A 16,386-nucleotide genomic window follows, 5' to 3' on the forward strand; every position below is an offset into this window, starting at 1 on the left:
CTGTGCCTTGGCCCCTGGATGGGGATGCGGGTGGGGAGGCTGCACAGGGCTAGGAGTGCGAAGGGGCCACGGGGCAGGCAGAACCTGTCCTGGGAAATGGGCAGGAGGTGGAACCGCGCAGGCTCTATCGCCCCATCGCACTTCACTTACTAAACACAAATTCAAAGATAAAATGAATAAGTCCAAAATGGCAACTGCAAGCATTAAACTCCAAGTACAGAGCCCTCTGAGCAGGGGTCCTGTGGGGAAAATACTGCACAAACCGCATGTTGACTTCTCATTGGGAGACCCTGGAGCCACAGACCCGGGCTTCATTCCTGGCTCGGCCCTTTCTCACCTATGTAAACCTGGGGCAAGTCCCTTTAGGAACTCTGAGCCTCAGTTTCCTCATCTGTAAAAAGGGCATGACGATAATATTTGCCTCATAAAGTTGTAAGGACTTTATAAACGATTTAATATGTACAAAAACAGCATCCCTCATGGGGACATATATACGTGTTAACTGTTGTGAATGATTTTGTCCTAAATTTGGGACCATCCACGATGACTACAATCTTTGGTTTGTCACACATTGTGTTTTCCACTGTGGTCCAAGTTACTTTTGAAGATGCAGTAACAGGAGGGGATAAAAATCCTCAAAATTGGTTTTAAATTATGATTAAATTATTCCTGTGCTCAAAAATCTTCAAAAACGGCCAAACGGCCGAGCATTTGGGTCTGCCTCCTGACAAACGTCCTGCTCTCTGAGTACTTGAGCTGCCTGTCTCACTTTGTTCAACCCGCCTTTGTTCAGCTTGCTTCCCTCCTTTGGCGCCACCTCATCCCTGACCCTCTGATTACTCAAAAGTCCCTCCTCCTGAGGGCCCTGTTCCCAGCCCGTCTCCACCACAAAGTTCTCCTGATCAATGCCACGGGAGCACAGCCACTGGCTCTGATGCACCAGGCTGGTGTCCCCTCCCGGGGCCCCGTCGTCCACGGTACCCACTAGGCACTTCCAGATTCACGCCTCACCCCAGTCACAGCCTTACTAAACTCTATGAGGCTGTTGGCTTCTAAAGTCAATGAATGATCCCACCCCTTCCAGCAAAGAATGGGGTTCACCCGTGTTTAGCTTTTCTCATAGGCCCAGCCTCCAGCTTGCCTTTGCACACATTCAGGGAAGATTTCCTGTTCGCCTACTTCCACATGCAGTGAGACAGGCCTTAATTATCTATAACATGGCAATAATAAGGATACTTCCCTCATTGGGCAGTTCTAAGGATTTAAGTGAGTTAATGCATGTCAAGTACTTACAAAGGTATCTGGCATATATAAAGTGCTCTATGAACGTCTGTTGAGGAAAGACACATAAAACTCCTGCTCCGCGAACAGTCTAGACCAGCAGACCTGCTGCCCACAAGTTCAGGGAGAGCCCTCCCTCCCGCCCTGCCCTCAGCCCCTCGGGTTTCCAGGCCTACCTTGCGTTTCCTCTTGGATTTTGGCAAAGCCTTTTCTGCGGGCGCATCGGATGCGTGGCTCGGGGGCGCGCTTTCAGTGTCCTTGGCCGCGGGAGCGCTCAAGACCCCCGGCTCCTGCGGCAGGTGTTCTGGGATCCTGGACAGAAGGGTCAGGTCAATCTTGACCCAGAGTGACCTGACCTCGTCACTGTCCTTCAACGGGGAGAGAAGTTCATTGCGGCCAAAGGGGACCAGTGTGTAGAACTGCTCCTCCAGCTCCTTGGCGATGTCGCTGGTGGTCCTGGCGTTGATAGAGCCCACAGGGGCCCGGGGGCCGCCCCCGCTTATGCTGTTGGCAGCCTCCTTCAGCCTCGGGTCGCTCCCGGAGGCGGCAGTGGCCTTGGACAGAGGGAAGTCCTCCTGTTCCGACTCCAGGTCCGAGTCCGAGGAGGAGGACGACGAGGACGACTCCGTCTCGATGAACTCCTTGGATTTGGGGACGATCCGGCTCAGCCCCCGCGTGCGGCGCTTCTCGCAGGTTACGGCCGAGCGCAGCTCCTTGCGGTGGCTGGTCCTACTGTTGCCGCAGGGCCGGGGCTTGGGGGGCTCCGGGGGGATCCCCGCGCTCGCCCCCAGCGCGTCCGCGGCTGCGGGCTCCTCGGGCCGGTGGCCATTGTCGCCAGCCGAGGTCCTCTCGGTGCGCCGGGTGGGTTTCTTGCCCGCGGACCTCCGGGCAGGCGCGGGCGCGCTCTCGGCGGGCGCACCGGCCACCGTGGGCGGCGGGGCGTTGGCGGCGGTCACGGCCACGGCCACGGCCGCGGGCGGGGACTTCTGCTTCACCCCTTTGCTCCCCGGGGCCTTGTTCGCGGTCCTCGGCCTCTGCTCCTCCTTGCAGGCGCTCTTGATGTCCTTGTCTCTCAGGCTGGTCGGGCAGACGTTGTCGGGAAGCTTCCCGCAGTCTGGCGCTTCGTCCTTCACCGGGGTGTAGTATTGATTGCTCTCCGGCCCGTGGCTTTCATTTTGGATCAGGATAGGAGGCTTGTGGGGATTAACTTTGTTTAGCCATTTATCCAGCTGCCACTTGTTAGAGGACGCTGGTTCGGCCTAAAAGCAGAAAACCGGCAACAAACAAGTATCTTTTATGACGGGCTCACTTAAAAGGGGCCTGGCCGTTCTCCTCTGGACTTAGGGCAGAAAATGGATGGGCTGGAAACACAAGGAGCGTGGAAGCTGTAGGGGTGTGCGGCATCCATGGGCACACGAGGTGCAGAGATGCTGTCCGCTTCCTGGGCCCCGGCACTGAAATGCCAGTGCAGCAGTTTGAGGCCTATTTGGAAAATAAGGGGATGCACTGTGCTTCATTAGGACCCATTTCCAACATTTCTGAGGGTTATACAATGTATACTTTTTTATATCTATACAGACATACATAAACTTGAGAGTCCACAAACGTTAACTGGGGTGTAGTTTGGAGACCCTGAGTTTTAAAGCACTCATTTTTTGTGAGACTTAAAATATGGGGGGAGGGGGGGAATTAGAAAAGGGGACTCAGTGGAAACTAAACTCCCAAAGAACTACCTGTGTGTGCCCTGTGCACTTTGATGGCTGGACTTGGTTCTTCCATCCTCAACCTACATCCATCACACTTTGCCCGAAATATTTCAGATGAGGAGGTGACAATGGAAACCTTTCCTGCAAGCAGTTTTGCTACCTTAAAGCAAATCCTGGACATTTCAGGTTTTAAACTCTGGCCCATAGATTGGCTCCGGGGGGGCAGGGGCGGTGGTGGGGAGTCGTGGCGGGGGGGAGGTCAGTGAATGCCCTATAACAGAATGTGAAATGTTATGTAGACGCATTTTTCGGGGAGAGGGACATAGCTTTCATTCGCATCTCTAGGCAGCTATGTCTTATTCAAAGGTTAAGAACTGATGCTTTTACAGGGAGTAAATGTTGATTTCTAATAAAAGTCCATTTTTCCAGCATCTGTGATTATTAATAGAAAAGAGGTATATTGATAAGTATAGAACTTTAGCTAGAGTATTATCAATTTGTGAATATATGTGAAATGGGGAAAAGTTTTGAAGTGATTAAGGTGATGTATTTTTCCTTCCCTATGGTCTCTACCCTACGAATTCATGGCTTCTGATGATCCAGGGGCAGACTAGATACCAGCCTAAAATAAAGAATCGGCTTAGCTTTGCATTTCAAACTTGGTTGGTTAAAGCCCAGAGCAAGTCAGGCGCCCTTGTAGGAGAAAACCACTGTGTTTTAACATAATAATTCCCCAAAGCTTGCTTTCATGTATCAAGATTTGGTTTTCAACAGTGAGGTCGGTATTAAGAGCAGAACTTGGGGCATAGCCTCATGCAGCAAGGCTCTTGGGGGAGGGGAGAGAGGGGAGGGCAGTATATTAGACCCAAGGGTCCTGGCTGAGTCTGGAGGCGTCTGGGGCACAGCTTAGGGAGATGGGAAGCCTTTAATGGGCCAGCAGGGCCTGGGGCCAAGATGAAGTGGCCACAGATTGTGGGCACCAGGCACTGGAGCTGTGGCAGGGACCGTGGACATCCTGCTGGTTCCCCCAAAACAGATGAGACTGTCTACACTTCAGGGAACCACAGCGCAGGGTGTCCAGGGACTGGGAATGACTAGAGACATTTCAGTGGAGGCCAGCATGGGGATTCCAGGACCTTTCCTTGGCACCCTGAGGATGGGGAGCCTTCCCCTGGGATACAGGTGTGGAGGGGGAATCTCTCATGACCCTGATAGAGAGTCTGGTCTCTGACTTAACTTTCTGCTTTGTTTGCTTTCATGCCACCCAAACGACCAGGGCTCCCAAGCAAGAGGCAAAAGAACAAAATGATACATCTTTTTTTGCACCTCTGAGTCGTCCTGTGTAAACTCTGACCTCGCTTTAATTCGGCTTCTCCAGAGATAGGGAACAATGGAACCTGCAGAGCACACCTGACCTGGTCCATCCTGCAACAGCGATGCAAGAGCGGAAGCAGGGCAGCAGGACCTCTTCTTCGCCGAAGGGAAGCTCTCGCCTGCCCTGAGATTAGCTGGGTGTGGTTGAAGCCTACTTTGGTGGCAAACACATCTATGGCTCCGAGGCTGTCTCCTCCCCACCCCATTTCTCTCGGACCACCGGCGAGTCAGTGACTTCTGTGCCTCAGCTTCCCCAGATAAATGGGGCCCAGTAATATGAATGGATGCTGATGCGGCCTTGCAGAAGGCGACACACACGGGGAGAGGGTGGACCATTTATGGCAGAGCCTGCCACTCCCACTGGCCCCCCCACCACGTCTCACACTAGCTCGCCCTCATCCCCAGCATCCTGAGCCCCCCACAGCTCACATCTCTTATGTGGGAGAACACAGACGCGTGCCTGGAGCCAAAACACAGCGGCTCACAGGGAGGCTCCCACTAAAACTTCCTGGAGGGAGCCTTCACAGTGAAGGGAGAATTGAAGAACTTGGGTGTGGGCCCACTGCCTGATGTGTTCTAGGGTCACTTTTTTCTGCTCTCCACAGCTGGAGAACTGAGGCTGAAGGACCATTTTCAACACATCACTAAATCACATTCTCTTTCTCAAAGGATCTCCAAGGACCGCCTCTTGCCCCTCAAACAAAAATCCAAATTCCTCGGGCATCCATCATCTAACAGCCATCTTTCCTCGCCAGAACACGTACAATGTGCTTCCACTTTACATGTATCATCTAACTGAATCCATACAGGTAAGAAATACTGTCGCCCCTAGTTTGCAGATGGGGCTCAGAGAGGTTAAGTGAAATGTCCAAAGCTGCAGAGCTACCAGGCACCACCAAGGCTAAACCCACATTTGTCTGGGCTTAAAGACCAGATTCTCTCCCCTGCTGCTTTGCCAGTCTCCCACTACTCTCTGGTGGAGCCTCACGAAAGAGGGACCTCGTTTCTTTTGAGCAATGTCAGTCTTCAACCTAAAATGATAGAATTAGATTGATTTTTGGAGACACCACTAACTCTCCAAATAATACCTGTGGCCTTCTGTTATCCTTAACTGCAGCATCTTTTGATGTCCACAGCCGTTTCATGTATATAAATCTTGTGTCTTCAACAAAGCCAAACACTGCTTTCCAGCAGGGGCCAGGTCTCTGCTTCTTTGTATCCCTCGCAGGACCCGTAATAGGTTAGGGGGACAGCATGCTATGACTCTGCTCCTAGTAATAATAATGACTCACAATGAGCTGTCACTCCATTTGTATCACTTATTCCTCAGAACAACGTCACAGATTAGACGGCATGGGATTATCCGCCATTTCGGGGATGAAACAACTGTGGCCAAGGAAGCTCAAACAGCCAAGAATTAGGTGGCAGGGGAGGCGGGTGAACTCAGGGCTTGGGGTCCCTTTCCTGCCACGCTGCTGGCTCTGGTCCACTTCCTGAGCTGTCCATCAGGGTTTCTGCCCAGTGCATTTGATTGTTTCCTGGCTTGCTGCTTTGTATTTCCATCCAGGACTCTCCTCTCTGATCAATCTTCCCTCTGATTAGTGTATAAGCTCTCCACCGTGTACTTTAGTCTCCACTTCATCTATACCCTTCAGAGCACCCACTGCCACATACCCCACAGATGCCTAATTAAGGAGAAGCCTGCTGAATCAATGAATAACTTGTACCGTGTACCTGCTGATTTTCAAGAACAATCTAGGGCAGCATTTTCCGAAATGTGCTTTGAGTTCATATATCCCGTAAAGAAAGGTTTCCATGGTCAGATACATTTGGAAAATGCCACAATGGAGAACACCGTTTACATGAGCAAAATTAAGTGATGAATGATGCCCTACGGTAAAGAAACCGGTGAAACCTACTTTATTCTGGATCTCCTCAAAATCCTGTGACCAGGCTCTTGTCCCTGCAGCATCCTTTACTTGGGGGACACCAGTCTAAGGAGCTCTGTGTGCTGGTGTAAACGTGCTAACTGAAGGGCAAGGCGCTCCCCACTGTGAAGCTCGGGCGTGAAAGGGAAGATACAACTCAAATGAAAACAATTAGGCTGAGGACAAGCAAGCAAACGTCAGGCCATAGAGAGGGGGTCTGCAGTGATGGAAATACTGTTTTCGGGGTCTCTTCCGTGCTAGCTTGCAGACAAGGGGTTATACTATGGTGATTCATGTGAAATGCAGTGGCTTTCTATAGCCACGGGCGTAAACAACAGCTCGATGAAACTCAGGAGAGCCAAGTGGGTGTCCAGTGCTGGACGTTGAGGGGGAGAATGCAGGTGTCTTGGGATATCATGAGGGTCTCCTGCTTTCACATCAGGGTATTTCCAGGAAGGAAAGGAGGGCCACAAATGTTCTGCTGCAAAGCAGCGTAAACAGGTCTTCACAACAGAATGTGAGGTGTGTGGCTATAAAGAGCTGGATTGTCCTGTGGGGGGAAAGGAAAAGGGGTCTCACTGCTCTCTTTAAGGGGTCCTGGGCCAGCTCGGCCAGAAGAAAGCAGAGATGCCTTGGAGACTCGGCAGGTAATGCTTCCCCTCTTTGCGACTTTCATTCTGCAAACTCACTGTATTTCTTTTCTAATTTTTTTTTTTTTTTTAAATTTTTGGCCATGCCACACGGCTTCTGGGATCTTAGCTCCCCGACCAGGGATCACACCCACGCCTTTGGCAGTGAAAATGCGGAGTCCTAACCACTGGATCACCAGGGAATTCCCTCATTGTATTTCTGAAGGGCGTGTGTCTCTAGTCACCTTGGGAAAAATGTTAAAAGAAACCTTACTTTTATTCCAAGGAATACATTCCCTTCCAGCAGAAAGAAGTCACCTGCAGTGTGGCTACATCTCTTGTCACTCCTGCACTCCCCCTGCATAGAGAAGCCAGGAGTTGAAAGCTACATGTGGCCTCAGGCAACTTAAACTTTGAGGCCTGGGTTAGCTGACTCCCCTCCTCCTCCTCAGCTAGGGGCCTCTGGTAGCTGCTGGAAGAAACAAGAAACGGCAAGTGCTTCCTTTCATCACCAAAGAGCTCAAGTCTTTGTAATTATCTCAGTGACATTTAGAGAGAATCTGCTTAAAGCCCTTTATAGCTGTACTTCTCCGAGGCTGCTTTCAGCCTCACCTAGAAATTCGAGGAGTCACATTTCAGCATGCAAATGAGACTCAACTTTCCTGAATTTAACCTTCAAAGTCACAAAGAGCCTGGGGTAGAGGTAACATTCACAGACCCTAACGCTTTTAATCCACCGCCACTGTCCCCCTTGGCTCTTGCGATGTCCCTGGAACCCAGTTCTTTCTACTAAATATTCTGGAGTTTTTCAACAAATTAGAGCATAAAGCTGGCTCTGAAGAAGCCCGGTTAACGCCTCTGTTTTATTTAACTCCTGTATTTTTGTTTGTTTCAAATTATTCCTATTAGAATATCAGCTCCGTGAAGACAGGAACCTTCTCTGTCAGATCACTGCTGTCTCTCAGGGCCAAGCATCGTATCTGTGGCAGAGACTCAATAGATCTTCGTTGAAAGAACACTAAATGAGTGAATGAATGGATGAATGAATGAAATGATGAAGAAGGAAAAATAATTTAGCTTCTGGGAAAAGTCAGGATTATATCAACATATGGCTTTTATAGGTTAATGTTGCTAAGGGCCTTCCCCTTAAATAGGGAGATAGGGATAGAAAGATAGACAGGGAAAGGGAGAGAGACGGAGAGAGACAGAGACACAGGTACACAAGCTGGAAACATGGGTCTTGCTGGCCTTTAAAGGTGCTCCTGGGGACTTCCCTGGGGGTCCAGTGGTTAAGACTCCACACTTCCACTGCAGGGGTCACAGGTTCGATCCCTGGTCAGGGAACTAAGATCCACACGCATTGTGGTGCGGCAAAAAAAAAACACAAAAAAAAACCTCTTACCACCAAGGTTTGCATATGTGGGTTTGGTTTCATTTTAGAGCATATTTAGAAATTTGGGCCCAGAGTGGTACAGAAGGTTGTAGGTAAAAAGTTAAATCCTATGAGCCACAGTAACATCAAATGTTTATACACTCAAGAAGAAGCATATTTTATTCCCTCTTTAGAAATCAAAGTCTACCCTTACAGATCCAGGGACTAGAGAAGTGTGCTCTCAGCTGTCTCTCAAGAATCCATGCTCTGAATTACTATTAAATTTCCCCCTTTTTCCCCTTTAAAGTAGAAGTAGCAATGGCTTTTATTGGGACCTTATAATATTTTTATACGAGGCACCTAAATCTTCCACACAGATACTCATCATAGCTATAAAAGTTTTCATTAGTATTTGTAAGTTGATGCTAATTTTCCTTTTCATATTTTCACAAAGAAAACAAAGGAGGTTTTATTCATATTTATAGTCCTTGTTCTCCTAATCTGTGATGAACTGAAAAAAGGTAAGATTCTAACCATGTCTAATCCACAAAACTCCTTTCCCCGTGATTTATGGGGGCTCACACTTCCAGGCGGGGAGCTGCCCTGTCTGCTTATTGCCTCGGCTGACCCTTAGGGAGACCCGATCCTCAGGTTATTTCCAGTCAGTGATGTTTACAGCATACTTGGAAAGTTCTGGAAGTCAAGATAGAGAATTTTGGACCATAAGAGATGAAGTTTCTAGACTTCAAAGGAAGCTCTGTGATCAGGAGCACTGTGAGGAGGGGCTGGGGGAAATGAGCCTAAACCAACCCTGGCAGGCTGCCAGGAGGTGGTGGCCTAGAGAGGTCACGGTGGCTCGCAGGCCAGCATCATAGCACTGAGGCTGGAGGAGCAGGAGGTGTGAGAACCACACTCGGAGGAAGACTGACTTCGCTCACCGGGTTGGGGAGAAGCAGGCAGGGGAGGCGCTCAGAGGCCAGCGTGTCCTTACCTCCGGGCTGGAGTAGTGGGGAGGCTTGCTGCCCTCACTCTCGCTGGAGCTGCTCTCGCTCTCTGAGTCAGATCCCGAGCTGCTCTCCGAGTCGCTGGAGGAGCTGCTCCCGCTGCTGCTGCTACCGCTGCTGCTGCCCTTGCTGGAGGGCACGGAGGGCCTGCAGTTGGCCTGCGGGAGCCCGGCACTGCCAGCCCACGGGGCCCCGGGAAGGAGAGGGAAGGAAAGCCGAGTGAGCAAACACGCATACACCACCGAGCGAGCTGTTGTTCCACCAGCCTGCGCATCTGTCAGCGTCACCTGAAGCTCCAGAGCCACCGTCAAGGTCAAAGCAGCCTCACAGTTAAAACAATGGATGCACAGAAATTAAACTGGGAGTGAAAGTCGGTGCCACTTGGTAATCAGGCACTCGTCAGTGTGACTAGTTTGTGTGATCATTTTAGAGGGGAAGGTGGTGTAATTGCAGAAGGACTGTTTCTCTTTTGCTCCTATTTCTGGGAATGGCTTTTCAAATGCATTCCCGATTCAAATCACTGACAAAAAGGCAAGGAAATCTAAAATGCTTGAAATATTTTGTAAAGAACGAAAATGTCTGTTTGCTTTATTTTAGGAAGTGGGCTGTGAGGAAGGGCACAGTGTCCTGCTCTGTGCTCTCACGGCCTGCTGGAAGGTTCCGGAGATGGCGGGGCCGACAAAGTTGTCTTGCTTCCCACCTCTTCCTGCCCACAGAGTCGAGTCCTGTAGTCTTTACAGGAGCCGGCTTGCTGTATAAACAGTAATTTTCCTTTGAGCCCTTTATTAAAGAACTGAAGATCCCTCACTCACACATTTTAAAATATTCTAGACTTTAAAATTCAACCCCAGTACAGTGGCTAATAGCAATACTATTTTGAATTATACTCGATGTCCATATCCCTGCTGAAATTTGCCAGAAAGTTACATACTCAAATTATAGACTCAAAGAGAACAGGAAACATGGACACTTCTCATGGTAATTAATTAACCACAAAAATGCAAATCACACACATCCACCCAAACAGTGAGCCAAAAAGAAAGTTTCAATACTCACATAATAGTCAACATCTTCAAAGTCCTTTATTAATTGCACTGAAACACACCTGACTGTTTTTTCGAGGTCAAACTCTAAACCCAGAAAATGCAGTGACCACTTTTTAAATGTTGAGTCAGCAAATATCTGCTTGCCCCTTCCAGCTGGGACCACTGCTTCAACAGGATGAATGCGAGTGAAGGCCCAGGGCTGAGGGAGCTTGTCAGAGTTTATGGTCTCAAGTGCAAAGCAGCCAGGACAAGGTAAAGGACCCTTTTCACCCGCACCTTAAATCTTTGACAAATGCTTTGCTCAAGGACAGAGTCTCATAAATCCTCAGTGTTGGGACAGGGAGCGGGGGGCGGTGTTTAAAACTCACTGGAACCTTGCTTCTCCCAGAGGAATGATAAGACAAGAAACTATCTTACAGGATGTACCTGAAAGTCAGAGCACTGTTTTGAACTGCAGGCTTAGGGAAAAATGGAGTTTGAACATAACCTTCCCTAGTGGTTTTTATTTCTTCTGCCAATGTCATGGTCCATACCTACTGTCTGACAAAATTCTTCAACGTCAGACAACATCTGCACCTTTACGCCTTGCCTGAGCTGCAACAATTCCTTTTCCAGCCTGCTGTTTGTTCTGGTGTTGAGTGAGGGATCCTGGATCTTTTTACAGAGGCTGGGAAGGGACGGTTAGTGATCAAAGTGTTGTAATATTTCTTTCTTCCCTTATGAACTAAAATCCATCTTTCCTGGCGGCTGAGTCGAAATGGCTACTATCAATGGAGTCATTAAAAAAAAAAAAAAGGCTATTAGATTGTGACTGAACACGAATGGCTGGGATCCATGTTAACCGTGTGCCAGTAAGTCCCCCAAACACTGGGGAAAAACAAAACAGACAAAAAACCCACCCCAACCCAAACAAACCAACCAAAACGTAAAAACTCCCCAGAGCCAAACAACACATGGTGGAGGAAAGAGATCTGTCTCCCTGCCACACTCTGGAATGACATTTGCTGAAGACTAGGAAATTAAGAGAAATAAAGAGCATTTTGATTGGTTTTATATGATGGTCAAAGGCTTCGAGCACCAAGCGGTACATTCTCCCGCTTTCATTCCGACAACAAAGGCCGCTGAGGCCGCTGCTGTGTGCACCTGGTTGCTGTGTTTGAGGCAGAGGCAGCAACGTGTGTGCGGTTCCCTGGGGCTTGCACCGCAAAGTGACTGTCTTTTGAAAAGCTGCACTTTAATTTCTGGGAAAATGTCCATTAAACAGTTCCTGTGCCACCTTCCTTTTCTGACTGCTGTCCTATCGTAATGAGACCCACTAGCCCAGCGAGACAGAGTCTCTGATCTGAATTAGATTGGCAGAAAAGCCTTAGAGTTTTATGTTTTCCTTCCTTAAATTAGGAAATTGACTTAAAACGACAGTTTTACTGGCGTAATTATTATTTGTTTTTGAAACCGTGGGGAGAGCCAAGAATTTCAGGTTTTCTTCCTGCTTTGCTTTGAAGCGCTGTGAGCCCCCAGTCCTCTGGAGTCAGGGCCGAATACATTCATGTTTCAATGGTCCCGGTGGAGACAGTGTCGCTGGAAGCAATCCACGTCAAGGATGGGGGGCAGGCTCGTGTGCAAGGGCTCTGGTGGCTCCAGTCGTGGGATCGAGGTAACTAGCCCTACCTCCAGAAAGCCTGCTCCATTAACTAGCCTTTTTGTGGGTCTCTGGGGGACAGCTGGTCATTCAGGACTCAGCACAATGACTGCTCTTGCCATGAACGCGTGCAGTTGCTTTGCCTCTGCTGGGGGAGCTGTAGCAGCCAGGGTGGCAGAACAAAGAAGCCAGGGATGGTCATTACTGCAGATAAGAACTAAGAGAAGGATGGGCTCAGTTAAGCCAGGGAGGCTCTTTGGAGTCATGGAATCAAGAAGATGGAAGAAGACACATCAGACAGACCCTCCTGAAAGAAGACTTTAAGCTTTATATATTTAAAATTGCAAACTGCAAAGTTTGGTGTGCTTACTAGCTGTCATGTTTCCATACCAAAGACGCTAACAATTCTTTCAACTTAATTAAAAAAGCAACTTTATTCTGAAATGATAACATGGATTGATTGACATGATGACACAGCATTGGCCAATTTTTAGGAGAGTTCTTGGACCCTCTGCTATTTCAGGAACATGGTGCCACTGAAAACATGTGGGCATGAAAACATTATTGAGGTCATGGAATAAAAGCCTTTATGTCACCAAACTTAGCACAGTGCCTGGGGCATAATAGGTATTCACCTGTGATTACTAAATTAAAGAATCAATAGAAAAAAGTCTATCACTAGGTTAATGAGTTAAAGGAAAAAGGATTTAACCTTTCAAAAAGGTTACAATCTCTCTTTTCTAATAAAAAAAAAAAACACTTAAGGGGATTTCAGCCCCTCTTGTGCTTTTCCAATGTTAACACCTCTTCCTTGCACAGAATGTCTTTAAATGTACCCTAAATTTCATCTGCTATATAAGCCCAGTTCTCCCCTGGATGGTTTATTTACTTTTCGTATTTTGATTTCATGAAATGTTTTGCTGGTTTTGTGAGTGGCCAAGACCAAATACACGTTTGGGAGAGTCCCAGCTTTATTCTAAATGATCTGCTTGCTGTGTCCCCTCCTTTGGCTGCAGTGACACATTCTTTTCCGAATCTGGCCTGGGCTGAATCTGAATACAGACAGTAAAAGAAGAGATCTGGAACCTACATGCCTGGATCTTACAGCCATGGGTGCTCCTGCCAAGTATATTGTGGGGTCTGGGTAAATATCCAAAGTTGTGCACGAGCTTTGAACTAACAAGGAACTTGGTGGCAGGCTCTGTGCCTGGTGGGCACCGTGTGGATGGTCGTGATGCCCAATAGCCTGTGGGCACGCCACTGGGATGGACGAAAGGTTAATAATTTAGAAGAGGTCCCAGCTCCTTCCCATTCAACACTCCGGATGAACTCAACACATGCTTGATTTCTAAACTGTAATCGGTGCCCTGGCAATGGTGTTCCTTTATTGTTGGCATCTCTATTGATCTTAACTGATCTAAAATTATAATCACATAATGAGACATGAAAATGGAAAGCTGGCACAAGGAGGTTCGCTGATAGGACTGTTGGTCTTGTACTAAAAGTTTTTGTTAGCCCTGTGATACCCCCAGGAACAAGTCTTCTATTAAACATAGTTTTTGAAGCTCTTCATGGTCTGGCCTCAATCAAATCTTCAGCCACACCTCATAGGGTGCACCCCCAAACCTTGTCTATAATAAATTTCTCACCGTTTTGACAATCTGCGTGCCTTTGCGTGCGCTATTTTCTATGCTACGAAGCCATCTCTCCCTTTCTTCTTCTGGGTACCTCCAACTCACTCTTCAGGACTTGGTTGCAATATTACCCTATTCTGTAAAGTTTTCCTCAATTCCCCCAGGCATAGTTAATATTTCCTCCCCTGAGCCCCTTAGCACATCACCTATTTTTCTTTTGTAGCCCTTACCATACTAAGGATAGGAATTATCTACTTTATCCTTGTATCCCCAGTGCTAGCAGGGGGTGCAGCATGAATAGGTTCTCAACAACTATCAACTGAATGAATGAAAGAAAAATGATTCTTGACAAAGTAAGTCAATGCATTTTATTATACTATGAAATAGCCTATGAGATGTTCATATATTCACATATGTAGTTTTTCTGTTGCCTTGGGGCTGCCAAAGATTTCATAAAAGAGATGACTTAGAGAGCTACTATCTACATCACTGGTTGAAAATCCAAAACCTATAGGGGTCAGGCAAGTAGCATAAATGAGTGAAGTGTCCAGTTAGAAGAGAAACAAATGCCTAACACACGATGATCAAGACAGTGGACCCTTGGCTCCCCAGTGGGAAAGTGTCAAGCTGGATAGTCCTGACTGGTCTACTGCTTCCCCAGGCCAGCAAATCTCTGCCACGTGGAAATGAGAGCCAGTGTTACCAAATCCTTCAATTTTATTTTTCAGAGGAAGCCCCAAATCCTGATGTTTATATCAAATCTCCTGATTTTAAAACGCTAGTAACTAATTTGAGAATTTTTAACAATGAAAAGTTTCATTTTATTTTTTGCAATGAGACACATCTGTAGGTCAGATGAGGCCTGTGGGGTACCAGTTTGAGACTCGCTAATCTATGCCTTACTCTTACACCTTCTGAAAGCCTAAGATGGTTCCATTTAGAAGAGACACAAAAAGACCACAACCAGGAGTTTCGCCTCTCTCAGGGATTCAGGTTAGCAGGGACAAACAAGAGGTTAGCCAAATACACTTATTCTCCCAGTCCACTTACTTAAACATCTAAAATTTAAAAAAAAATTACTGATTCAATAAGAAAAACCTCAAATAAACAACCTAACCTTACACTTAAAGCAACTAGAGAAAGAAGAACAAACAAAACCCAAAGTTAGTAGAAGGAAAGGAATCATAAAGATCAGAGCAGAAATGACTGAAATAGAGACAAAGAAAACAATAGCAAAGATCAATGAAACTAAAAGCTGGTTCTTTGAGAAGATAAACAAAATTGATAAGCCTTTAGTCAGACTCACTAAGAAAAAAAGGAAGAGGACTCAAATCAATAAAATTAGAAATTAAAAAGGAGAAGTTACAACGGACACCTCAGAAATACAAAGGATCATTAGAGACTACTACAAGCAACTATATATGCCAATAAAATGGACAACCTAGAAGGAATGGACAAATTCTTAGAAAGGTACAACCTTCCAAGACTGAACCAGGAAGAAAGAGAAAATATGAACAAACCAATCGCAAGTACTGAAATTGAACTATGATTAAAACTCTTCCAACTAACAAAAGCCTAGGACCAAATGGCTTCACAGGCAAATTCTATTAAACATTTAGAGAAGAGTTAACACCTACCCTTCGGAAAGTCTTCCAAAAAAATTGCAGAGGAAGGAACACTCCCAAGCTCATTCTACGAGGCCACTATCGCCCTGATACCAAAACCAGACAAAGATATAACAAAAAAAGAAAATTACAGGCCAATATCACTGATGAACATAGATGCAAAAATCCTCAACAAAATACTAGCAAACTGAATCCAACAACACATTAAAAAGAATCATACAACATGATCAAGGGGGATTTATCCCAGGGATGCAAGGATTCTTCAATATACGCAAGTCAACCGATGTGATACACCACATCAACAAATTGAAGAATAAAAACCATATGATCATCGCAATAGATGCAGAAAACGCTTTTGACACAATTCAACACTCATTTATGATAAAAACTCTCCAGAAAGTGGGCATAGAGGGAACCTACCTAAACACAATAAAGCCCATATATTATAAACCCACAGCAAACATCATTCGCAACGGTGAAAAACTGAAAGCTTTTCCTCTAAGATCAGGAACAAGACAAGGATGCCCACTCTCACCACTATTATTCAACATAGTTTTGGAATTCCCGACCTTGGCAATCAGAGAAGAAAAAGAAATAAAAGGAACTCAAATTGGAAAAGAAGAAGTAAAGCTGTCACTGTTTGCAGATGACATGACACTATACATAGAAAATCCTAAAGATGCTACCAGAAAACTGCTAGAGCTCATCAATGAACTTGGTAAAGGTGCAGGATACAAAATTAATACACAGAAATCTCTTGCATTCCTATACACTAACAGTGAAATATCAGAAAGAGAAATTAAGGAAACAATCCATTTACCAATGCATCAGAAAGAATAAAATACCCAGAAATAAACCTACCTAAGGAGCCAAAAGACCTGTACTCAGAAAACTGTAAGATAATGATGAAAGAAATCAAAGATGTCACAAACAGATGGAGAGATATACCATGTTCTTGGATTGGAAAAATCAATATTGTAAAAATGACTATACTACCCAAAGCAATCTACAGAGTCAATGCAATCCCTATCAAATTACCAATGGCATTTTTCACAGAATTAAAACAAAAAATTTTACAATTTGTGTGGAAACACAAAAGACCACGAATAGCCATAGTAGTCTTGAGAAAGAAAAACGGAGCTGATTTT

The 16,386-nt window shown here is 46.5% G+C and overlaps 1 protein-coding gene across 3 annotated transcripts in view; it reads right to left on the reverse strand.

The window, feature by feature from the left end:
• AFF3 (ALF transcription elongation factor 3) overlaps positions 1-16,386 on the reverse strand; it is a 558,847-nt gene that overhangs the window by 39,347 nt on the left and 503,114 nt on the right. For all 3 annotated transcript variants that reach the window (XM_068564632.1, XM_068564631.1, XM_068564633.1), the window contains 2 exons: positions 9,282-9,468; positions 1,458-2,540 (listed from right to left, as the gene is read on the reverse strand). In XM_068564632.1, the coding sequence (XP_068420733.1) occupies positions 1,458-2,540; positions 9,282-9,468 (1,270 nt within the window). The remainder of the gene's footprint in view (positions 1-1,457; positions 2,541-9,281; positions 9,469-16,386) is intronic.

This window comes from Eschrichtius robustus, chromosome 15 (assembly GCF_028021215.1).
Source record: "Eschrichtius robustus isolate mEscRob2 chromosome 15, mEscRob2.pri, whole genome shotgun sequence".
Classification (NCBI taxonomy): Eukaryota; Metazoa; Chordata; class Mammalia; order Artiodactyla; family Eschrichtiidae; genus Eschrichtius; species Eschrichtius robustus.